The sequence below is a fragment of the Meles meles genome, chromosome 17 (assembly GCF_922984935.1).
Source record: "Meles meles chromosome 17, mMelMel3.1 paternal haplotype, whole genome shotgun sequence".
Classification (NCBI taxonomy): domain Eukaryota; kingdom Metazoa; phylum Chordata; class Mammalia; order Carnivora; family Mustelidae; genus Meles; species Meles meles.
The window spans coordinates 27,819,389-27,844,262 of NC_060082.1; the positions used below are offsets into that span (position 1 = coordinate 27,819,389).

Below are 24,874 nucleotides of genomic sequence, written 5' to 3' on the forward strand. Positions count from 1 at the left end.
CCATGCTTTTCTGGGCTTTTGTGAATTGCGCTCAACTTAGATTTGTCTTCATTAGGCGGCATACGGTCTGCACTTGTCACTGACTGTATGCAGTTAGATAGGAATCTTCTTGAGTTACAAAGTTGGGTTCACTTCAAAGGTCAAGTTTGTACAACTGGAGAACAAATGGTTCTTTTTAAAAAAAGACTCCAACTAGGCCAACACACAGGAAAGGTTTCTCAACCTCAAGTAGTAATCAGGGAAATGTAAATTAAAACCAAAGTGATAAACAATTTCAGTCCTGGCAGATTGGCACAAATTGAAGGTCGTATTGAGTGTTGGTATAGATGTCAAGCAGACCAGATGCTGTTGGTAGAAGTGCACATTGGTAGGATGACTCCGTGTGGACATGCATAGACCATATAGACACAGTATTCAAACATTTTATGAAACAACACTCTACAATATGAAATGCATCTTATGTCTATCCTAGATCACTTCATTTTTGGAAATGCTCCTTCTGGAGCACCTGGGTAGCTCAGTTGGCTAAGCATCAGACTTTGGCTCTGGTCGTGATCTTGGGGTTCTGGGATCCAGCCTCAAGTCAGGCTCCGTGCTCAGCCAGGAGTCTGTTTGTTCTTCTGCCCCTCCCCCCTGCACATGCTCTTTCTCAAATAAACAGAATCTTTAATAAATAAATAAAAATGATCCTTCTGACCCACTAAATTGTTCATAAGTCATTAATGGGCCACAGCTCACACTTTGAAAAGCACTACCCTTGAAAAACTTAGCTTATACCAAAAGACTGATTGTAACTGTCTCTAGTAGCAACACACTACAGACAAGCCAAATGTTGAAAACTGTTGAATGGAAAAATAAGTCTTGATTTACTCATATAAGAAAACATTATTTAGCAGTGAAAATTAGTGACAAGCAACAACATGGATGAATCTCCAGATTAGGGATAGGAGGGAAGCAACTCACAGAATACATCTGGTATGACTGCGTTTACATAAAGCTATTGATTTGCAAAACTAGCTCTCTTTCCCATCTTGCAAGATGGCGGGCGAAAAAGCTGAGAAGCCGGATACTAAGGAGAAGAAACCTGAAGCCAAGAAGGCTGATGGCGGTGGCAAGGCTGAGAAGGGTAACCAGAAGGCTAAAACGTCGAAGAAGGGGAAGCCCCACTGCAGCCGAAACCCTGTCCTAGTCAGAGGAATCGGCAGATACTCCCGATCGGCTATGTATTCCAGAAAGGCCACGTACAAGAGGAAGTATTCGGCAGCTAAATCCAGGGTTGAAAAGAAAAAGAAGGAGAAGGTTCTTGCTACCGTCACAAAACCAGTTGGTGGTGACAAGAACGGTGGTACCCGAGTGGTTAAACTTCGCAAAATGCCTAGGTATTACCCTACTGAAGACGTGCCTTGAAAGCTGTTGAGCCACGGCAAAAAACCTTTCAGTCAGCACGTGAGAAAACTGCGAGCTAGCATCACCCCTGGGACCATTTTGATCATCCTCACTGGGCGCCACAGAGGCAAGAGGGTAGTTTTCCTGAAGCAGCTGAGCAATGGCTTACTACTTGTGACTGGACCTCTGTCCCTCAATCGAGTTCCTCTGCATAGAACACACCAAAAAATTCGTCATTGCCACTTCTACCAAAATTGATATCAGCGGCGTGAAAATCCCCAAACATCTCACTGATGCTTATTTCAAGAAGAAGAAGTTGCATAAGCCCAGACACCAGGAGGGTGAGATCTTCAACACCGAAATACGAGATTACAGAGCAGCGCCAGGTTGATCAGAAAGCTGTGGACTCGCAAATTCTGCCAAAAGTCAAGGCTGTTCCTCAGCTTCAGGGCTACCTCCGCTCTGTGTTTTCTCTGACAAATGGAGTTTACCCTCACAAATTGGTGTTCTAAATTTCTTACAAAGAACCTAATTAAATAACTGATCCAAAAAAAAAATTTGCAAAACTAGTGCTAGTTCAGGGATATAGACATGGTAAAAACTTGAAAGAAGCAATGTTAATTCAGGAAAAAAAAAAATGGTTACCTCTGGAAGAGTAAGAACGGGATTAGAACAGGGGCCCATAGAATATTTCAAAAGTAGCGCCGCTCACATTCTTTTTAACCAGGTGGTGAGTACCCGGGCGTGCCTTATAACATAGTTATATTTTCTCGCATAATATGGAAGAAGTATTTATATCCGTTGAATACAAAACAACTTGAAGTTCAGAAAGTCCTTAAAGAGCTGTTGAATACAAAACAACTTGAAGTTCAGAAAGTCCTTAAAGAGCTGTTATCACAAGTCACAGACTGGTGACCGGCAGGCTGCAAACCTCCACAAACATGTTTTGCTTGGCCTACAGCGTGCAAACAGTCGCCTGCTGCTCAGTACCAGCAATGCCCTTGATGGAGGGCTCGTGCTCTCAGTGTTTCACTGCCCCTCGCTCACTGGGGTCACTGGTGTAGCTCCTGGAAGTAGCTACATTTGCAGTCACTAGTATAAAGCTTGGAAGGAAACAAACCGCATCTGACCCGACTGCATCCATTTTGTACGTGCGGACATCAGAGATCCCTAGCGATCAGTGAACCCTGGTGTGTAGGTGTTGGCTTATCTGTCAGTAGTAGGACCCAGGAAAGAGGATCTAAGAGAGAACGTTGTTATCTTTGTACTTTTCATATGTCATATTATATCTTTTTTATCTCTAACCCTGTGAAGTAGGTAGCATTATCCCAATCCACAGGTGAGAAACTTAAGGTCCCATGGGTCACCTGGGTGGCTCAGTTATTAAGTGTCTGCCTTCAGCTCAGGTCATGATTCCAGAGTCCTGGGATCAAGCCCCTCAGTGGGAAGCCTGCTTCTCCCTCTCTCACTCGCCCTGTTTGTGTTCCCTTTCTTGCTGTGTCTCCATCAAATAAATAAAATATTTAAAAAGGAAGGAAGGAAGGAAAATTAAGGTCCCAAAAGACCAAGACTTTCTGCCAAGTTGATGGACAGGTTTGGAGTTGGTATCTGAATGGAGATCATGCTGACTTAAACCCCGTGCTCTAAAGCTTTGGATCATTTAAAAATCCCTTCTGCTCCTGATTTCAGTATCTTCCCTAGCCTTTGTCAGAACTGCTAACTAGTAGCAAGTGAATATTATCTTCTTTCGGGGCGCCTGGGTGGCTTGGTGAGTTAAAGCCTCTGCCTTTGGCTCAGGTCATGATCCAAGGGTCCTGGGATTGAGCCCCGCATCGGGCTCTCTGCTCAGTGGAGAGCCTGCTTTCTCCTCTCTCTGCTTGCTTCTCTGTCTACTTGTGATCTCTGTCTGTCAAATAAATAAAATCTTAAAAGAATATATATTATCTTCTTTCTCTACATGCATACATGTAGTTCATTCACTTCCTAAATACTTGTTCAGGACCTGCTCTATAGTAGGCACTAGAGGAGAAGAAGTAAATGATGGCAAAACACTGCCAAGCTCTGATTAAAGAAAAGCCAAGAATAAAAGGATCAGGCTTTAGCTCTTCCCTATCAATAAATTAAAAATTAGGACGGACTAACTTATCCCTATCCTTAGAACATCCATTTTCAATTTAAACATAGAAGTTTGGGAACATTAGTAAACTCTTAAATTACTACAAATGGATAAGATCTAAGGAAATTCTTGAACACTCTGTCAGTCTGGTCCTCACAGAAGCATTCTCCAAGATGAAATTAAGTATACAAGGACTTTTATTACAGGAAACGCATATATGTAAAAGAAAATACAAAGGGAGCCAGAGAAGGCAGGGAGAGCCATGAGGCTGTGATGCGATTTTGACCGCCCCCCCAACTGAAGAAAAGAGGGGGAGAAGGTTGGGAGAGTCACCCTCGACTGCCTTGCAATCTAAGAAAGCTTCAGCAAAGCCCTTTGTTTGGGAGAAACCCTTGACCCAGAGTCCCCTGACCATGGAGCCCCGTTTCCCCTAAAAAAGGTCTGCTTTAGCATCTCTCTCTCCTATCCCCAGAAGGGGGCAGGAACCAGCCCTTGGAAGACATGACCTGGGTGCAAATTCACTGATGAATTTCAAAGCAGCAACTGGGGACCTGCTTTGATCACATTCAGTGAATGATTAAGAGAATATTCTCTTGTCTGCCATGCTCTGGTGGTACAGAAATGCAATGGATCCTGCCTAGCTGGTTTCAGAGATTCAGCCTATATTCTATGTACTTGATCTGGAGTTTCCAAAACCCAGTTCTTTGTCTTCTGTTCCTGAAACCCTTTTATATAAATATCCAAACCATAAAGGCAGGATGATGTTTGGAACCTGACTGACTGACTCACCCTATCCAGCCCTAGCCCTCCAGAATGGGCCTAAAAAGGTCAGAATAAGTCTGGGTTATAGGGTTTTGGGTTAGTTATCCAAATGACTAGAAATACTCTTGTGGGGAAAGGATAGCGTCCCCATGACTTAAAGACCCAAAACATGCTGAGACTATTGAAGAAAATTGGATAAGCCTGAACTAGTTCCCTCAGTGTTCTGGCTTTTTTGCTAGCAGTTTCTCCATCTTTTATTCTCTGGAAAAGTGTGGGCATATTCTAAACAAAGCCACTTTTTGTTTTAAGTACCCTCTCATATCATGAAAAATTCTCAATTTAGCAGACAGGAATTAGGCACTTTATCATTAAAGTGCTGTTTTGCATCTGGAAAACATGGGATTATTTTTACTTTCTTTTTAAAAAAATTTTCTTTTTTTAAAGATTTTATTTATTTGACAGAGCGAGACACAGCGAAAGAGGGAACACAAGCGGCGGGGGGTGGGGGGGGTGGGAGAGGGAGAAACAGGCTTCCTGCTGAGTAGGGATCCCAATGTGGGGCTTGATCCCAGAACCCTGGGATCATGACCTGAGTCAAAGGCAGATGCTGAACAACTGAGCCACCAAGGCACCCTGCTTTTTTTTTTTTTTAAAGATTTTATTTATTTATTTGACAGACAGAGATCACAAGTAGGCAGAGAGGCAGGCAGAGAGAGAGAGGAGGAAGCAGGCTCCCTGCAGAGCAGAGAGCCGGATGTGGGACTCAATCCCAGGACCCTGAGATCATGACCTGAGCTGAAGGCAGAGGCCCAACCCACTGAGCCACCCAGGCGCCCCGGCACCCTGCTTTTTTAAAGATTTTATTTTTAACCTCTACACCCAACATGGAGCTCAAACTCACCACCCCAAGATCAAGAGTTGCACATTCCACTGACTGGGACAGCAAGGTGCCCTATTTTCACTTTTTATTTAAATTGGACATATGTTTAATCCACATGATGAAAAGCTCAAAAGGCACAAGTTATAGAGGGAAAAATCTTTCCACCCTGTCTCATAACCAATCAGTTCCTCTCTCCAAAGAAACCAACATTTTGTATCTTTCCTGGTGAATTCTGTACATATACAGGCAAATATGAGTATTAATATTTTCCCAAACTTTTACACAAATAATAGCAACCTATACATCTATTCACAACTTCATGATATTGGATTGTATATGAATGTACCACACTTGTTGAAGCAGTTCCCTACTGATGGACTTTGTTTTCAGGCTAATCTGCAGAGAACCTGGTGCACACATCATTTTACATGTGCATGAGTATATATGAGGGATAAATTTATGAAAATCACTCGAAGTTATATTCATTCATCATTTTCATTCATGTTTCCCAAATGCCCCCAATAGAATTTGTGACAGTCCTGCTTGCCCACCCATAATGTGTAAATCAGGGATACTTTCATTTTTTTTTTAAGATTATTTGTGAGAGAGCATGTGCATGCAAGTGAGAAGCGGGGTCGGGGGTTCTTGGCAGAGGGAGAGAATCTTCAAGCAGACTCCCTGCTGAGCACCAAATCCCTAGGTGGAGCTCAATCTCTTGACTCGTTAAGATGACTGCTTGAGCCAAAACCAAGAGTTGGATGCTTAAATGACTGAGCCACCCAGGTGGCCCAATGAGGAATACTTTTAGATCAGAGAGAGATGATACAAAAGATGGAAACACTATGTAAAATTAGATTGTTATCCACTAGGCTATCATTTTATTATCTGTAAATCAAAGGCCCTACAAAGGAAAACGGTACAGTGGTTCTCCTTTTTCCACAATTTTGGTTACTGGTAGTCACTGATCTCTGGAACCAGACGATGCTCCAGACATATGGCCAGGTCAGTGCGTAGTCTAACACTATGTTACAGTGTCTACATCATTCCCTTCACTTCATCTCATCACGTAGGCATTTTATCATCTCACATCATCAAGAGAATGGTGGATACTGTACTATAGTTTTAGAGAGCGTGATCACATTCACACAACTTTTAGTGTGTTGGTATAGTCTGTTTTACTACTGTTGTTAATTACTTACTATGCCTAACTTAACGATTAAACTTCATGATACATATGCACAGGAAAAAATATAGCATAAATATTATTCAGCATTATCTGTGATTTCAGGCATCCTCTGGAAGCTTTGGAACATATCCCCACTGGATAAGGCAGAAGCACTGTACCATCAAAAATAGTTTGGACATGCATAGAAGTTGGTAATTCCTCATTCCCCTCTGGACCACTAAGATAACTATGCCAGAATCAAGTAGAAACAAAATTCCTAAACTGAACACTCTGCACCCACGAGCTGGTGAAAATCCAGCAGAAGAGAAAGAGGGGGATATGATGACTACTGGGACTTCCCAACCGATCCTTTGCAATTTCCCTCACAGCCTCCAACTTCTAGTGACCACAAGTTCCTTCCACTTCTTTGTCCTGCACTACAAGAAATAGAGGAGAACCACCTCAAGGGTGAAGATGGGCCCATTGTGATGCAGAGAATGCTGAGGTCAGTGGATCGCAAGGCTCAGAGGATTCTCCCCACAGCCATGGTCCGCGGGATAAGGCCGTTGTGGACAATGGACGCAAAGAAACTTGAAGCCCCCGTGGGTTTTCTCGATGTGAGAGGGTTCCTGAATACCCGGCAGGTAAAAGATGCTTCCTGCAACCAGCCCCTGAGTTTAGAAACGTGGAATCTCGTCCATCTGCTGGGTCTCGGGGGACTCGGGCAGAATCTGGTCTCAGCCAATCACGCGGCAGAGAACTGTACACCCCGCCCCTCTTTGCCGGACCCCACCCGGCCCCACCTTTTCTTTCCGCCTTTCTGTAAGTGGGCCCAGGCCGGCACCCGGGTACCTGAAGGTCATATGACGCCTCCTGCTCACGTGACGCAACCGGGGGCAGGGAGGAGGGCGGGTCTCGAGTTGCATTACGTCATTACGTCGCGCGGCCGCGGAGGCGAAATCCAGGACGACCACGGTGACGGCTCCAGAGCCGCCGGGTTGGGGCGGCGGCAGCGCTTGGGCTCCTCCTGAGCCGGCTGCTGGCCCCGCGCCCCACCCAATCTCCACGGGCGGGGAACAGGCCCGGCGTGGCTGGGTGGGCCCGCGAGCGGAGGTGAGTTGCAGGAGGAGGTGGCAGGCAGCTCTGCCCTTCCCTTCCTAGCCCCTGGCTCCCGCTTACGGCCCTTCCCCCATCCATCGACTCCCTCCGGGTTGGAACGCAGAGACACACCGGAGAGTTGAGGGAGGCTTGCGGGGCCGGGGGCGTTTCTGGTCTAGAGCGACCTCCTCTCAGCCCCTTCCTGACCGCGCCCCTCCAGGACCTCCACCTGGAACTGCCAGGGCTGTTCCCCGGTGTTGTCAGAAGGGAAGACTGTCTTTCCTTCTCCCACCTGGAATCCTCCCCTTCTTCCACCTGGAATTTAGTCTTTCCAGAATTTGACATTTTTCCGCTCTCGCCCTCTCCCCGAATCTTCCATGGTGGAACCCCTCTATTCAGATGTTAACAGAAGTTCCAGAAAGGTGAGAGGGAAAGATAGAGCTGAGGTTTTGCCTGATGAGGCAGGAATGTCCAAGGAGGAAGCCTACACTCAGTTAAGGTTAACTGTCGGTTGTGACACACAAACTGTAAAACCCAGTCCTAGGCTGAGCTCTGTGCTAACTCAGAAAATCTTCACCGAAAATGGGCATCTGTTCAGATTTTTCTTAATTTTCCAGAATTGGAAGTAAATAGACTTAAGGAAAATACTTTTGAAAAACGTCATATACTTTGATGAATCGCTTCCTGTTTTGCAAAATGGATCTTGCAGGTTGTTGGAGAGCTTATGTAGAGTTCTTATAATAATGCTAACTGCGTATAGAAGTAGATGAGAATTTAGGATCTCGTTCGTGCTATTCAAAAATTATGGTTGTGAGTTGTGGACTCTTGAAGATCATTGTTTAATTTTTTTTCCTTGGATTATATCAGAAAATTATAGATTCCAAATAGACTCTCTTAATAACCATCCCATTTCATTCCCCAGAAATTGTCCTTGAAACCAAAAAAAGGTCACTAAAGCCTGTCAACAGTCAAGAAAGTAAAAAGTACATTGGGTCTTTTTTAAGAATGTATTACTGAGTTTTTTTTTTAACTTGATGCATGTAAGTGAACTTTGCAAGTGACAGGCTATAGCAGTGAAATTAGTAGTGGAGTTTTAATAGGTTTCTACCCCAATAATTAGGCTCTTGGTTTCAGTATAGAAGAATTACTGCTGGACATTTGCTACTAATGTAGAGCCTTCAATAACTTAATCACGTGAGAGCCCATAGGTAAGCGTGCAGTATTTCCATTACTCAGGGTAGGTATTGGGTCCCCATTTGAAATGTCATTTTAAGAAGAAATCCAGATATATTTGGAAGTCATAATAATTCTTTGCCTATGTCTTTAGAAAAAAGTTATTTTCAGTAACTCTGGCCTTTATTGCTCTAAGTTGAATACACAATCTTTCTTTTCTTGCATTTGATTTCTAAACATTTAAGGTATACCTGCTAGTATAGGAAAAAATATAAAACAGAAACCTATCCTCTAAATACTTACCTACTTAATCTGTTTATGGTTATTAAGTAATAGTGATATCGTACCTCTAGGAAATTTTATCTTTTCATTTTATCATTTGAGACTGTGACAGCATTGTGAAGACATGCAAGGTATGTATGGTTTTTTTCCATTTACAGTACAGTTGGGTGTTGATTATAATAAATGTCAAGTGGTAGGGGCACTCGATATTGGAATTTGGAGGAAGAGGAGATTGTTTTTACTTGGGTTTGTGGCTAGAGTGCTGGGGGAAGACCAGTAAAAGGAGTACTCTCTACTTGTGTTTGGGTCTGAGGAAGCCGCCTTAATTTGTATAGCTAATTGAATATGTTTAATTTTCCTCATCCTTCAAGTGTGCTCTGGGGTTTTTTTTCTCTTGCACTTGCAGCATCCAAGGACCCCTTTCATTCCTTCTCCATATCACTTGATGGGAGGCATTATGGCCCCCAAAGACATAATGACAAATACTCACGCTAAATCCATCCTCAATTCAATGAACTCTCTCCGGAAGAGCAACACCCTCTGTGATGTGACCCTGAGAGTAGAGCAGAAAGACTTCCCTGCCCATCGGATCGTGCTAGCTGCCTGTAGCGACTATTTCTGTGCCATGTTCACCAGCGAGGTAAGTGATCAGTCACCGCCTCACAAATGAAACTCACACTTGCAACCTTGTAGTTGTCTCATCTCATTGGATAAAATAGTAGAAGCTTGATGTAATAGTAAATTTCTGTAGTATGGTGGTTCGGTGGGCAGACTGTGGTCAAAATCTGCCTTTAGATGATATCTTAGTTTCCTCATCTCTGAATTAGGGGTATTTGCAATGTGTAATCACATACGGTTATTGTGACAGTTATTTGAGAAAATCACATGTGAAGTGTTTAGAGCAGTGTCTGGCATGTGGTAAAACAAATGTCAGCTACTGGATTTTACTTATTTTTAAAATTTGTTTTCCTGGTTTTTTTCTCCTTCTAAAGTCTAATATTTTAAAGTGAATTCGAGGGGCACCTGGGGGGCTCAGTGGGTTAAAGCCTCTGCCTTCAGCTCGGGTCATGATCCTAGGGTCCTAGGATCGGGCCCAGCGTTGTCGGGCTCTCTGCTCAGCGGGGGACCTGCTTCCTCTTCTCTCTGCCTGCCTCTCTGCCTACTTGTGATCTCTGTCTGTCAAATAAATAAAATCTTTAAAAAAAAAAAAATAAAGTGAATTCGAGGAGGATAATGGGGAGAGAAGGAAAGAAGAGTAGGATTCAGTCCTCATCCAACTCCACCTAACAGTATATGAAGAAAATCAACAGTCATGCAACCACTGTAGATTTAGAGTAATTCCTCCTCTTAGTTTCAGCTCAGGTTGTGATCTCATGGGTATGAGATGAGCCTGCCTTCCCTCCTGGTCCTCTCCACTCAGCTGGGAGTCTGCTTGAAGCATCTCTCTCTCTCTGTCCCTCCCCACCCCTCCAAATAAATAAATAAATAAATAAATCTTTAAAAAAAAAAAACCGCTTTAGTAATTGGCAGAATACTTAAAATGTAGAGTAAGCCTCTTGAATATATTGTGAAGTGCTCTTAGAAAGCCAAACAACAGAGAGCATTGCAACTTTTTTTATTTTTCAAAATCTCAAGTCTGGTTTTTTAAATTTTAAATCAGTTATCTTGAATTCTTTGTAAAGATTTATTTATTTGAGAGAGTACGGGAGTGGGGGATAGAGGCAGAGGGAGAAGGGAAGGTGAGCATGGAGCCTATCACAGGGCTTGATCTCACAACCCTGAGATCATTACCTGAGCTGAAATCAAGAAATCAGGAGTTAGGGGCGCCTGGGTGGCTCAGTGGGTTAAAGCCTCTGCCTTCGGCTCAGGTCCTGATCCCAGGGTCCTGGGATCGAGCCCCACATCGGGCTCTCTGCTCAGCGGGGAGCCTGCTTCCCCCTCCCTCTCTCTGCCTGCTTCTCTGCTCACTTGTGATCTCTGTCAAATAAATAAAAATAAAATCTTTAAAAAAAAAGAAAGAAAGAAATCAGGAGTTGGATACTTAACTTACGAGCCACCCAAGCTTTTGAAGTTTTTTAAGCTTGAGTTGAGAGTACACCAGTGTATTATATCATGTATCTGTATTTATGCATATGTCTGAAATATCTCATTTTTTTTTTTAATTTTATTTATTTGACAGAGAGAAATCACAACTAGGCAGAGAGGCAGGCATAGAGAGAGGAGGAAGCAGGCTCCCTGCGGAGCAGAGATCCCAATGCAGGGCTCTATCCCAGGAGCCTGGGATCATGACCTGAGCCGAAGGCAGGGGTTTTAACCCACTGAGCCACCCAGGCGCCCCTGAAATATCTCATGTTAACATTATTTTCAAAAAAAAAATTTTTAAGAGAGAGAGCACGCAAGCAGGGACAGGGGGAAGGAGCAGACAGAGGGAGGAAGAGAGAGAATCTCTGGTGGGGAACCCAACGCAGGGCTCAGTCTCAGCAACCCTGAGATCATGACCTGAGCCGAAATCAAGAGTTGGAGGCTTAACTGACTGAGTCACCCAGGCGCCCCTTTAAAAATTTAAAAAACAAAAACAAAAAAACGGGGCATTCCTGGGTGGCTCAGTTCATTAAGCCTCTGCCTTTGGCTCAGGTCATGATCCTGGGGTCCTGGGATCAAGCCCCACGTTGGGCTCCCTGCTCCGAGGGGAGCCTGCTTCTCCCTCTCCTCCTGCTCATGAGCATGCGCACGTGCTCTCTCTCTCCCTCTTTCTCAAATAAATCGTAAAAGACTTTTTTTTTTAAACCATCAGTATTTTCTTTAATCTTTTTACCTTAGTGAAGGTGTTGCTGCTGAATCTGAATAGGAGAGTGATGGTTATATCTCATTCACCCTATGGAGAGATGTTGCCATCTCATTTTACAAACGAAGAAACAAGGTCCCCGATATTAAATGACTTGCCTTAGGTCACATGGCTTATAAATGGTGGAGGTGGGGTTTACTCCTAAATTTTCTGACTCTAAACCTAAATAATATATGCCGTATTTGAAAAGCTATGAATATATGCCATATTGCTTTATACAAATCTTACTTAGTTGCTTTATACAAATTTTAACTACTGTGCTTCCTCAGCCTCTGATAATGCGGATTTTTATATTCTATAATTTCAAAGCCAAAATAGTTTATGATGCTCTGAGCCACTGCTTGGTCTTATGGCTGGTAGGAAAAACATGGAAACCTGCCAGATCAGTCCTGCTAATTCAGGCTAATTTTAAAACGCTCTTGTGTAATACAACATCACCGATCACATCCTGTGTTTTCCTCCAGAAACAATAACTGCCCAGGAGCATCAGAAGCAGTTGGCATTTAACTGGGTAAGGAGGTTCTCTCAGCAGCTGCTGAGCATGAGGTACTAACGGAGCAGGACTGCTGACTACTAATTATATATTGTACATCCTGTTCTTTGTCAGCTTGAGGAAAATTAGCCTGTCTTTGCTCTCTCTGCACATTGAAATTGGTATGGAGTTCTATAAAAGAATTCTTTCTTTTTTCTCATCAGGGATTATTTTATAGTCTTTCTTTAAAAACTGGTATTAGGCAAGAAAATGCCAGATGGTTTGTCTTTATTTTTAAAAGTAACTGATATAAAGGAGAGGGTCCAGAGATCTAGGTCCGAGACTCAGTTCTCTTATCAATGCTTTGTAAACCCTGACAACCATCTAACTTCATTGGGTGGATCTTTAAAATAAAGTAGTTGAACTAGATGGTCCATTGTTCTCTTCCAGCCCTGAAATGCTCCTTGAATGAGGTCCAATGAAAAGCATTTGAGTGAGACAAAAGGACCTGAGGTTTTTAGCTGTCTCTTACTAGTTAAGACACTTTGGTTAAGTCACATAACTGCTTTGAATGGGAATAATACCAGAACTCTCAATCTTTACCAGGTTGCTGTGAGAATTAGGTGAAATAATAGTAAATAAGAAGCACTTGGAAAAATTGTAAAGCAAATATAAATGTGAAATGATACTATAAATTGTTCTGAGTTAATAAATAGCAAAATATTTTCATATTTAAGTCATTTGATGGGAATATGGTTTGTTGAATAAGAAATTTCTGAATAGATGTACTTGTATGTTTCTGTTTGTAAATATTTTTACTTGGTGCAATGTTAATAAAACATTTTTCCAAAATGATTACTAACGACATTTTTTTAAAAGATTTTATTTATTTATTTGACAGAGATCACAAGTAAGCAGAGAGGCAGGCAGAGAGAGAGGAGGAAGCAGGCTCCCTGCTGAGCAGAGAGCCGGATTCGGGGCTCGATCCCAGGACCTTGGGATCATGACCCAAGCTGAAGGCAGAGGCTTTAACCCACTGAGCCACCCAGGCGCCCCGAGAATACTTCTTGATTATTATTTTGGGCTTATGGAGAAATCAAAGATGATAAAGTCATTTAGTTTGTAATGGAAGGTTTGTGAGTAATTTTAATTTCTAACTAAGGTTAAGATATAATAAAATTTTCATAAGGTAATCAGTCTCCAGGTAGTTTACTGTCCTGTAAAACTGAAGATTTCCACTCTTGGTCAAAGTTTTCTGTGATTATCTGTCCTTTTTGATACTCATAACTCTTAAGTTATGGACTAAATATGCCACTAACAATTCAGTAATCCCGAAATAGACTCAATCCAATTTTGAAAAAGTATCAAAAGTTCAGTTATATTCAGCGTCACAGTAGAAGGCCCCTTAAGATGACTTGCATGTTTCATCATTACCAAGTGTAGTCTAAGGACAAACAACGATACTGAGTAGTCTTGGAGGATCTGGAGCTTACATCCCAATGTAAGCCACAGGGTCCTCTACAAGCATGAAACGTCATTGAAATTTTGTGTTTTATCGTAAAAGCTCAGGCACAGTAGTGTATGTTCACGGAATTCTTGCATTCTATTCTGTAATAGATCTATGTTTGTTTTATTATGAAAGTAGTGTTTTAAATTATTCACTAGTAAAATTGATATTCCAAGGTGTCAACCTCACTGTGTGCTCTTGGGTTACATACAGCTGCCCCCAATTTGAAGAGCTGCAGATATATGCCATATTTGCTTTATATAAATCAAACAAATTAGACCATAATTTTTTAAAGCTATGTATTCAATTAATGTTAACATCCCTTTAAGCTCTTGGATATGAGATTCTGCCTTCATCTCATGGAATTATAACCATCATTATTTCATACCCTTTGAATCTTCAGCTTTCAGAGAAGGGGAAACCCTATGTTGATATTCAAGGTTTAACTGCTTCTACCATGGAAATTCTGTTGGACTTTGTGTACACTGAAACTGTGCACGTGACAGTGGAGAACGTGCAAGAACTGCTCCCTGCAGCCTGTCTGCTGCAGCTGAAAGGTGCGGATGTTAAAGTTGCTGTCGGCCAGGGTAGCCTTGGGACTGTTTAAAATTAATGGTGTAAACTTAATCCTGAAAATCACGGAGACAGACTGTGGGCACTCACGTTTACTGTTTGTGGCACAGAAGATCAGATTTCAATCGTAATTTCAAAGAACCTCTCCACATGTGAGTATTTGGCTCCTTAAAGGAGAGTATTTACGCCTTTTCTGTTTTTTAAAAAATGGAAGAGGGAATAATAGACACATTCTCTTACATATATGTATACACTAACTCTACAGAGAAACACAGGAGACTGATACTTAACTATTCATGGCCTACATGGAAAGGAACTAGAAGGCCAGGTAGATAGGGAGGCCGAGGGGTTATTCATGGTAAACCCTTTTGTACTTTTAATTTTTGAATCATGTAAACTATCTCTTGGAAATTTAAATTGACATACAAAAATGAAAGTATATAATGTTTTCACAGGATTAAACATTCGTATTCTCAGTCTGTCTGTCTTAATCTGCCCTGATATTTCTGTGATTTTCAGTTTTTTCAAACACGTTGAAAATTTTCATTTTTTAATGCATGATTGAAAACAGTGTGAAGCTGTTGCACAGGTGCACAGCTGTAAAGTTCGATTTATGATCTGAACTTGTCAGTCAGAGAAATAAGAGATTGGCATTAGTGTCTTCTAGTTTTCCTTCATAGGAGTCTTTCAGTACGTTTGCATATAGAGTAGAAATTGGGTACATTATGTTAAATTGTGATTGGTTTTACAAAAGCTTGATTCCCAAGAGGCTTAAAGGCATTTTTAATTGTGCCACTGTCCAAATTGTCCAACAATTTGTCTTACTATATTTATACTTTTTTTTTTTTTAAAGATTTTATTTATTTATTTGACAGAGAGAGATCACAAGTAGGCAGAGAGGCAGGCAGAGAGAGAGGAGGAAGCAGACTCCCTGCGGAGCAGAGAGCCCAATGCGGGGCTCGATCCCAGGACCCTGAGATTATGACCTGAGCCGAAGGCAGCGGCTTAATCCACTGAGCCACCCAGGCGCCCCTATTTATACTTATTTTAAAGCCAAAACAGAGACATAGTTGTGAAGGCCAAGGTCACATAGCACATGAAACAGAAATTGAATTCCTTAAGCATAAAATTTTCTAATCTGATCATCAGGTGTTGAGCCAGGCTTCCTCTGTTACCTTGTAGAGAAGATATGTAGAGAAGATACCTCGATCCAAGGATGTAGACCAGTTCACACCTGGTCAAGTACCCTGAAGTGTTCGTTGTCTGTGTTTGTCCTAGGTGTGAAGCAAGCCTGCTGTGAATTCTTAGAAAGTCAGTTGGACCCCTCCAATTGCCTGGGTATCAGGGATTTTGCTGAAACTCACAACTGCGTTGACCTGATGCAAGCAGCTGAGGTTTTTAGCCAGAAGCATTTTCCTGAAGTGGTACAGCATGAAGAATTCATTCTTCTAAGTCAAGGAGAGGTGGAAAAGCTAATCAAATGTGATGAGATTCAGGTACAAATTTGCCTTGGTATTCGGGTTTCTTCAAGACTGGGCTATTACAGAACTTGGGAAAAACAAGGTGGAATTACTGTGTTTCTGTAGGAGGGCACCTTAATCAAGTGTCAGTATTGGTTCCAAAGGTTTCACTCAATACCCTGAAATATATGCCAAATTTATTTGCATTTTTATGGGAGGGAGTTAGCCACCTTCCTCAATGTATGATCCCAATGTTTAAGAGTCACTTTTTTTTTTTTTATGTTTCTCTAGATGTCTTACAACTGACCATTTTTAAAATTTTATTTATCTGCCACAGAGAGCGAGAGTGAGAGAGAGAGCACAAGCAGGGGAGCAGCAGGCAGAGGGAGAAGCAGACTCCCTGCTGAGGGACTTGATCCCAGAACCCTGGGATCACAACCTGAGCCAAAGGCCGACATTCAACCATCTGAGCCACCCAGGTGTCCCAAGAATCACTATTAAAGAGAGTGTAGAATAAGCAGAAATTGGAAATAAAGTAGATTTCTCTAGAACACTTCTCTATTACTCATTCATTCATTTTACAAACATTTATTAAGACTTTCTGCTATACAGCAGTAGATATTCTCAATAAACTGTATGTGCCAGGTGCTATGGATCCCAAAGTGAGTAAGATACAGTTCTTGTTTTCAGTAGTTCTCCGTGTAGTGGTAGCGAACAGACAAAAAGACAAAACTTATAGAGTATAAATGAGAGTAATGAACTTATTCAAAGTGAAGTTAGAGAAAAAGAAGAATTAAACCTTCTAAGTTAAAATGAGATCAAAAAGGAAGTGGGTCAAAAAGGAAGTGGGGTGCCTGGGTGGCTCAGTTGGTTATGCAACTGCCTTCAGCTCAGGTCATGATCCTGGAGTCCCGGGATCAAGTCCCGCATTGGGCTCCCTGCTTGGCGGGGAGTCTGCTTCTCCCTCCGACCCTCCCTCTTCTCAAGCTCTCTCTCTCTCTCTCATTCTCTCTCTCAAATAAATAAAATCTTTTAAAATAAATAAATAATTTTTTTAAAAAAGGAAGTGGATCAAAAAGGAAGTGAAAAGGGATGCCTGGGTGGCTCGGTGTGTTGAGCCTCTGCCTTCAGCTCGGGTCATGATCCCAGGGTCCTGGGATCGAGCCCCACATCAGGTTCTCTGCTCAGTGGGGAGCCTGCTCCCCCCCCCCGGCCCCGCCGCGTGCCTCTCTGCCTACTTGTGATCTCTCTCTCTGTCAAATAAATGGATAAATCTTTAAAAAAAAAAAAAAAAAGTGAAAAAAGATTGGTGATCATAAGCAGGAGGCGGATGATAAATGCCTGACAGGGCTGGGAGTGGGACGGAGTGGGAAGAAGAGACATGTGAACTGAGCCCTGAAGGAGTTGTTTTTCACCTAGCAGAGGGGAAACTACCTGCCCTTGCCCGGGCAGGCAAGGGTTCAGTGACTTACCCCAGCAGGAAGGATGTTGGTCAATCCTAATGCTAAATTACAGTGTCAGTAGCTTAGCCGAGTTTTTACTTCAGGAGATCTGTAGTTAGGCTGACAGTTGGAGTGAGAAGTCCAATATAGGGTTAGAGATGTCTTTGAAGCCCAAAGCATTAATTTCCAGTGGTCAAATTCTCTAGTTAGTAGCTCCCAGAAAATGCCTCGCAGAGCCCAGAAATTCGTGGCACCTCAGTTTAATATTGGAAAGAATCAAAGTGTGATGAATTTTCTAAGTGCTATGGAAGGAATTTGCTAAAGAAATCCTATAATAGGGGCGCCTGGGTGGCTCAGTGGATTAAGCCGCTGCCTTCGGCTCGGGTCATGATCTCGGGGTTCTGGGATCGAGTCCCGCATCGGGCTCTCTGCTCTGCAGGGGAGCCTGCTTCCTCCTCTCTCTCTGCCTGCCTCTCTGCCTACTTGTGATCTCTCTGTCTGTCAAATAAATAAATAAAATCTTTAAAAAAAAAAAAAGAAATCCTATAATACACTTTTGTAAACCCAATGATAATTATTTTATTAAAACTAAGATTTTTATGTAATATAATAAGTAGTATTAATAATGTCTCTTATCAAATTTTAGCCAACTTTTTCTTTTTGCCTTTCCCTACTGAATTTTCTGAGGGAAAATTGATTAGGGCACTTTGGTGACATTGTTCCCAACTAAAGAGGAATCATATTACAGTTCGACATGGTGTCATATTAGTCCAGAGAAGCTGCTGTTACAAATGTTACTGAGCCAAATATTTCTAAGGTTTTGTTCTCATTCTTGCTATGGTAGGACATTGTGTCCATGCGCTGAAATGCCAGGTATAGACAAATGGCACATTCTTCAGACTTGGGAAACTGGTAACTTGCTAGAATGTCTTGATTTTTTCTTGATTTATCCATACATGAGAAAATACAGTACATAGGATGAGTAAAACTTGAAGTTTTGCTGCGCATAATAATAAGAGAGCTAAAACTTACTCAGCATTTACTGTTGGTTCCTTTATTAAATATATGTTGGGTACTTGCGGTGTATCCAGAACAGTTCCGTGTGCCTGCGATCTGACTGTGGACAAAAAAGATAAAAATCCCTGTACTCTGGACTTTTCATGTTAATGGTACCGTTCTTGGTATTATTGGTAATAATATGGCATATACCATATTAATATATATACCATTAATAAGATATACCTTATTAATGGTATATCTTATCTAATGTAGTTCTCAAAAGTGTCTCCACTTTTCAGAGGAAGAAACTGAGGCTTCAAGGGGTTCCATCATACAAGAGCTAGTAAGTGGTAGAACCAGTCCTCATATCTGGGCAACCTGGCTCCAGATTGTTCTGTTCCAAGAAACGATGAGCAGATTGCCTAGTTAGTTTCTCATTGACCGAATCAGCAAGCAGTTACAGCAATCATTTGTTTTAGAACTATATAACCTTTGGAATAAAATTAAATGGAACAGGTATAGCAAAAGACTAATAACTTTTTTTTTTAAACCAGAATTTGTATCTTTTATTTCTTATTTTTTTATAAGACTAGTAACTTTTTTATTCAGAAACTGAGACGAAAAGAGTTGGAGAACTCTTTTGTATAGTCTTCCATCAGCCTCTGTCAGGACTGTCTCTTTTTCTGGAAAGACAGCAAATGGCACATTTTTTTCTTTTCCATATGCCAGCCAGAAAGAGGAACCAGATGTTTTACTCCCCAACTAATACTTCTCTTAATTATATAAAATGACAGTATTTAACACAATGGGAAACAGTATATTGTACTGGTTGAAACGACATGGGCTTTAGAATCATCCTGGGGTTTATTTTGGCTGTGTGACACGTGTTAACCTAACCACTAATCTTCAGTTTCCTCTGCCATAGATGGTAATCGTACTTAGTGCATAGGGCCATTCTGATCATTAAATATCAGTATCCAATACGTAAAATAGTTCCCTGTGAAAATTTATGATGGGGAAATTTTTCTCCGTAGTGAAGTATTAATGCAGGGTTTTTTTCCTCCCAGTTTAGTTGTTTCTCTGCAATACTAGTTTATTGTCTTCAGTAAGATCAAGGATATCTGCTTAGGATTGGAAAACCCCTTTATAAATTGATAAATCTCATTTGAATCTAGACTGTATCAGAGCCTAGCATGTAGCTATTTACAACTATTAGCTTGTCATTCTTGTCTTTGAAAAAAGACTTTTAATTGTGGACCGCCTTCTGCACAGGCCTCTGTATCTAATGCATCAGGTGGCTGGGTTAATTTGACCTCCCATAGATTTGGTGCATAAATTTCTCTCACCACTGCCATAGTCTAAGCACCGCCTTTTTTTTTTTTTTTTTTTTTTAAGATCTTACTCATTTATTTAACAGAAAGAGAGCACAAGCAGGGGGAGTGGCAGAGAGAAAGGGAAAAGCAGACTCCCCACTGATGAGGGAGTCTGACGCAGGGCCTGATCCCAGGACTATGGGGATCATGACCTAAGCACCCATCACCACGGCACCCCACTCAGGCACCCCAAAGCACCCGTCACCTTTTGCCTAATGTACCAGAGGAGCCTCTAATTGGTATCCCAGCTCTTGGCCCTTCTAAACTGTTCTACCCATGGTAGTCGGGGTAATCTGCAAACATCAGTATGATCATATCACAAGCTTGGTTGAAACCTTTTAGTGGTTTCCCATTGCTGTTAGAGTAAATTCCAGTCTTCTAATGCTCTCTCTGAGCTGTCTCTTGGCTGCCTCTCCAGCTTGATCTTTTACCATTCTTCCTCTCCCTCATTCATTCTACTACACCAGCCTGTAGTCTGTTTTTGCTCAGGCCAGTGCTGTCCAGTAGACTATGATGTGAAGATGGAGAGGATCGATAGTTGTGCCGTCCCGTTGGCTAATCTGTAGCCACATGTGGCTGCTGAGCACTTGAAATGTGGCTAGTTGACTGAGAAGCTGAGTTTTTAACTTAACTTAATTTTAATTAATGTAACTATAAATAGCCATACATGGCTAGTGGCTACCATGTTGGGCAGTACAGCTCTAGGGTTTTTGCATGTGCTCTTTTTTTTTTTTTTAAAGATTTTATTTATTTGACAGAGAGAGAGAGAGATCACAAGTAGGCATAGAGGCAGGCAGAGAGAGAGGGGGAAGCAGGCTCCCTGCTGAGCAGAGAGCCCGACGCGGGGCTTGATCCCAGGATCATGACCTGAGCCGAAGGCAGAGGCTTAACCCACTGAGCCACCCAGGCGCCCCGCATGTGCTCTTTTTGCCTTGGAGTCCTCTCTCTCTCTCCTGGCTAACTGCTACCCATCTCTCAGATTGAAATGTATTCCTTCTACAGGGAGGCCTTTTCTGACCCATCAGTCTGAATTAGGAAACCTCATGTTATTCTGTCTCTTAGCCCCTGTACTTTTCCTACATGGTGTATAATGACAAAGTGGGATTGTTCATTTTTGCGTTCTCTCCCTGCATAAAAACAAAGTTCATGTCTGACTTGCTACCAGTGTATAACCAGCTTCCAGCCCTGTGCCTGGCACTTAGTAGGTGTTTGGTAAAGCCAATAAATGAATATTCTGAAACATTTTCTCTATTTTTAGTTCTTGAGAAAAGTTCACAGAATGATGTCTTTATCTAGGCACTGTCACATTCTGAAAGGTACCTCAGAACAGATATACTCCCCAAATGATTGATTATATTTGTTATCGCCAAGCACAGTGCCTGATAAATAGGAATTGTTCAGATGCTAATGGACAGTTCTTAGGAAACTGCAGCATTATAGCATAATGACGTAAGAGAAGTTCCTGCCTCATCGGCTTGGATGGAAGAGTTGGGGAGCAATCCTGGAAGCAATCCTGGAAGTATCAGACAACACTTACTGGACACAAGTTATCTTAAGAGCTGATTTTGGGGGTGCTACTTCAGTCAGTAGAGCATGCATCTCTTGATCTCAGGGTTGTGAGTTCATGCCCCACATTGAGCAAAGAGCATACTTTTTTTTTTTTTTTAAGATTTTATTTATTTATTTGACAGACAGAGATCACAAGCAGGCAGAGAGGCAGACAGAGAGGAGGAAGCAGGCTCCCTGCCAAGCAGAGAGCCCGATGCGGGGCTCGAACCCAGGATCCTGGGATCATGACCTGAGCTGAAGGCAGAGGCTTTAACCCACTGAGCCACCCAGGCACCCCGAGCAAAGAGCATACTTTAAAAAAACAAAACAAGTGAACAAAAAATGCTTTTGAGTAGGGCAACAGATTCCTCCTCCCCTTGTAAAGTTTCAGAAATGACCAGAAAAAAAATTCAGGAATGGAAAAACTTCTGAAGTAAAAACCAACTTGTGACTGATGGTTTATATTGGGCCCTATCTCAGATTTTTTTTTATCCAGTTTGACTGCAGCTCTTTAACTGGTCTTAGTGAGTCGTGTGGGACGAGTGTTGTTTTCCCAAGTGCTTAATGATTTCTGGAAGAGAAGAAATAAATGTGGGAGAGCATGGGCAACAGGAAGGAGAAAGCATGGTTGCTTTCTGAGATAGTTGGAAAAACAGAGTTCCATGCTGTGTAATTACACCCTTTTAGGTGGATTCTGAAGAGCCCGTCTTTGAAGCTGTCATCAACTGGGTGAAGCATGCCAAGAAGGAGCGAGAAGAATCCTTGCCTGACCTGCTGCAGTACGTCCGGATGCCCCTGCTGACCCCCAGGTACATCACAGACGTAATAGATGCTGAGGTAAGGCACGCAAGGCACACAGCATCCAAAGCCTTGAATATCTCTTGCAGCTTAGTATTGTGTACACAGAATTGGTTATGAGCCTACATCAGTCAGCCTGTCCAGGAATGCCGGAGAGGGTGGCGCTAGGTAGTCTCCAGACGATCGCTTGGCAAGTCAGCCTTCTGGAGATGGAAACCTGTGGTTTAATTTTTGTTTTCTTGTCTTTTTGTTTTGTACGTCCCTATATGTTTTACATAAGCAACATGAGATGATAAATGTCCTCTTCTCCTTCAAACATGAGTTGTTCCAAATTGCCCTGAAAAAGATGCTTTGATTATCAAGTCTATTTTTGACTTCTGATACCAACATGAAAGTAGTTCGATGAATTTTTAGTACCAATTTGGGTAATACTCTGTTTATTTTTAAAAGTGTCTTTCCAGCCCAAGTTCTTCCTGTGTGGTATGTTTTCATAATTTTTACCATATGTATCACCGATTTACCTAGACCATATTTTGGGCAAATAACTGCCACTTAACATATAAATAAAACCCAGGTCAGTGAATGTGTTCCTCCTCCTGGCCCAGACCCAGACATCTTAACAACATAAACAGTTTTCCAGGTCACAGAACAGTTGCAGGCTGGTTAGTGCCACGTATCAAACTTTTTCTCATATTTGTAATTTCTAACAACTCATATAGCCATCGCTCTATTCTTTACATTGTGGTTCATAGTGCAGGCTCTTGAGTCCAACTCAGGAGACTGAAATCCCAAATTCACCGCTCATCCCGCAGTGAGGGAGCCTGGCCTCACTCCCCTTCTCCCTCTGAGCTCTTCTAGAGCTCCTCCTTGGCTCAGCCCAGCCAGAAGCCAGAGGGCCTAGGGACCCTATGACATTTTTCACATAGGCCAGCCTTCTAAGCCAGCAAGCGGATTGGGAAGGATGTGAAGTGAACCTGGGGATATAAAGGAGAGCTGCCCAGTACAGAGCTCCGTCAGGAGACACAGTCATCATGATGGTGCTGTGAACCTTGGGGAAAGTATTTCAGGCAAGACTTACTTCTTCCTACCATCCCAGGAATTAACAGAGGCCTTTTGGTTTTCCCTTAAGATTTTTCTTAGCTATTTCCTACTCGTATTTGTGTAATCACTGGAAGGATGTACAAACAAACTAATAAAAAGAGTTAATGCCTACTGCTGAGGTGGAGAGAGAATACTTCTCAGTACCTCTTTTTATGTCATTTGATTTTTGAACCATGTAATAATATATTGTCTATTAAAAAATTGTTCTCTTAATTTGTGGAAACCCACTGCATAGTTATTACTAGCAGCCCTTTTGGAACTGGTTTTCTGTATCAAGAAGTTACTTCTTATGTGTGCCATTTATACTTGTATATTACAGATGTGGCCCCTGTGGGTCACTGTACTGTCTGCTGTGTTTCAGCCTTTCATCCGCTGTAGTTTGCAGTGCAGGGATCTAGTTGATGAAGCAAAGAAGTTTCATCTGAGGCCTGAACTGCGAAGTCAGATGCAGGGACCCAGGACGAGGGCTCGTCTAGGTAAGCTAGCATCTTGGCAGGAGGAAGGGATATTTCTCAACACCTCTTGGTGGCATGATGTAGTTTAAAACATTCAGTAAGAAGTACAAAGACCTGGGTCAGACCTGTTTGTAATCTTTTAGTAATGTTGTCGTCTTGGACAAGTCACTTTACCACCCTGAGCTCTCCTACAAACCAAGGATACTTCCCTATCTATTTCACATAACTGAAGGATTAAATGGGATAGAGTATGTAACAACACTTTCTAAATTGTCAAGTATTAGACAGTATAAGTTATACTTTTATTTCAGTGGGGCGCCTGGGTGGCTCACTAGCTTAAGGGTCTGCCTTCAGCCCAGGTCCTGATCCCAGGTCCTAGGATCAAGCCGCATATCAGGCTCTCTGCTCAGTGGAGAGCCTGCTTTTCCCTCTCCCTCTGCCTGCCACTCCCTCTGCTTGTTTTCCCTCTCTCTCTCTCTCTCTCTCTGTGAAATAAATAAATAAAATATTTCTTTTTTAAAAAGGTATAATTTTATTTCACTTATTTTTTTAAAGATTTTATTTATTTATTTGACAGAGATCACAAGTAGAGCAGCAGGCAGAGAGAGAGGGGGAAGCAGGCTCTCTGCTCAGCAGGGCTCAATCCCAGGACCCTGGGATCATGACCTGAGCCGAAGGCAGAGGCTTAACTCACTGAGCCACCCAGGTGTCCCTTAATTTCACTGATTTTGTTGTTTTCTGGATTAAAAATTATTTCAAACACCACGTAGTAGTTTCACATTCTGGAATGAGAAGAGGAAGGAAAAGAAGTATACAAGTACAGGAGTGCAGTACAGTGGAAAGTACAGGGGTTTTGCTGGTGACATGCAGTAGTTCAGAGCCTTGACTCTGGAGCCAGACTGTGTGAGTGCAAATCCCAGCTTACTACTTACTAGGTATATTAACTTTGGCAGGAGACTTCCTCTCTGTGCTTCAGTTGCCTCTTCTGTAAAGTGGGAATCATCACAGTTCTTATCTCCAAGTTTGTTAGGAAGAGTAAATGAAGTAATTTATTTAAAAGGCTTAGGACTGTTCTTGGCAAATAAAAAGTACTATATACATTAGCTGTTACTTTAGCAAAGAGACTTAGGTTTAAATCACAACTCCACCAATGATGGTTGTGTGACCTTAGGTAAAGTATCAATTTATCTGAGCCTGTGCTTTTGCCTCTAAAATGAGGATACTGGGGTGCCTGGGTGGCTCAGTGGGTTAAGCCTCTGCCTTTAGCTCAGGTCGTGATCTCAGGGTCTTGGGATCAAGCCCTGCATTAAGCTCTGCTCAGCAGGGAGCCTGCTTCCCCCTCTATCTCTGCCTGCCTACTTGTGATCTCTCTTTCTGTCAAATAAATAAATAAAATGTTAAAAAAAAAAAAAGTCTAAAATGAGGATACTAATGTCTTC

The 24,874-nt window shown here is 42.1% G+C and overlaps 1 protein-coding gene and 1 pseudogene across 3 annotated transcripts in view; both read left to right on the plus strand.

Moving 5' to 3' along the window:
- Positions 1 to 1,025: 1,025 nt before the first annotated feature.
- Positions 1,026 to 1,943, plus strand: LOC123927981 (annotated as a pseudogene).
- A 5,321-nt stretch (positions 1,944 to 7,264) lies between these two features.
- KLHL12 (kelch like family member 12) overlaps positions 7,265 to 24,874 on the plus strand; it is a 29,951-nt gene continuing 12,341 nt past the window's right edge. Inside the window, exons 1-6 of one of the 3 annotated variants that reach the window (XM_045983287.1) lie at positions 7,265 to 7,422; positions 9,269 to 9,502; positions 14,090 to 14,243; positions 15,538 to 15,755; positions 21,769 to 21,918; positions 23,342 to 23,456. In XM_045983287.1, coding sequence (XP_045839243.1) covers positions 9,308 to 9,502; positions 14,090 to 14,243; positions 15,538 to 15,755; positions 21,769 to 21,918; positions 23,342 to 23,456 — 832 coding nt within the window. In that variant the 5' untranslated portion in view covers positions 7,265 to 7,422; positions 9,269 to 9,307. Of the gene's footprint in view, positions 7,423 to 9,268; positions 9,503 to 12,171; positions 12,219 to 14,089; positions 14,244 to 15,537; positions 15,756 to 21,768; positions 21,919 to 23,341; positions 23,457 to 24,874 lie in introns of those variants that run through there. The other 2 variants (XM_045983288.1, XM_045983289.1) reach the window with 2 other exon arrangements.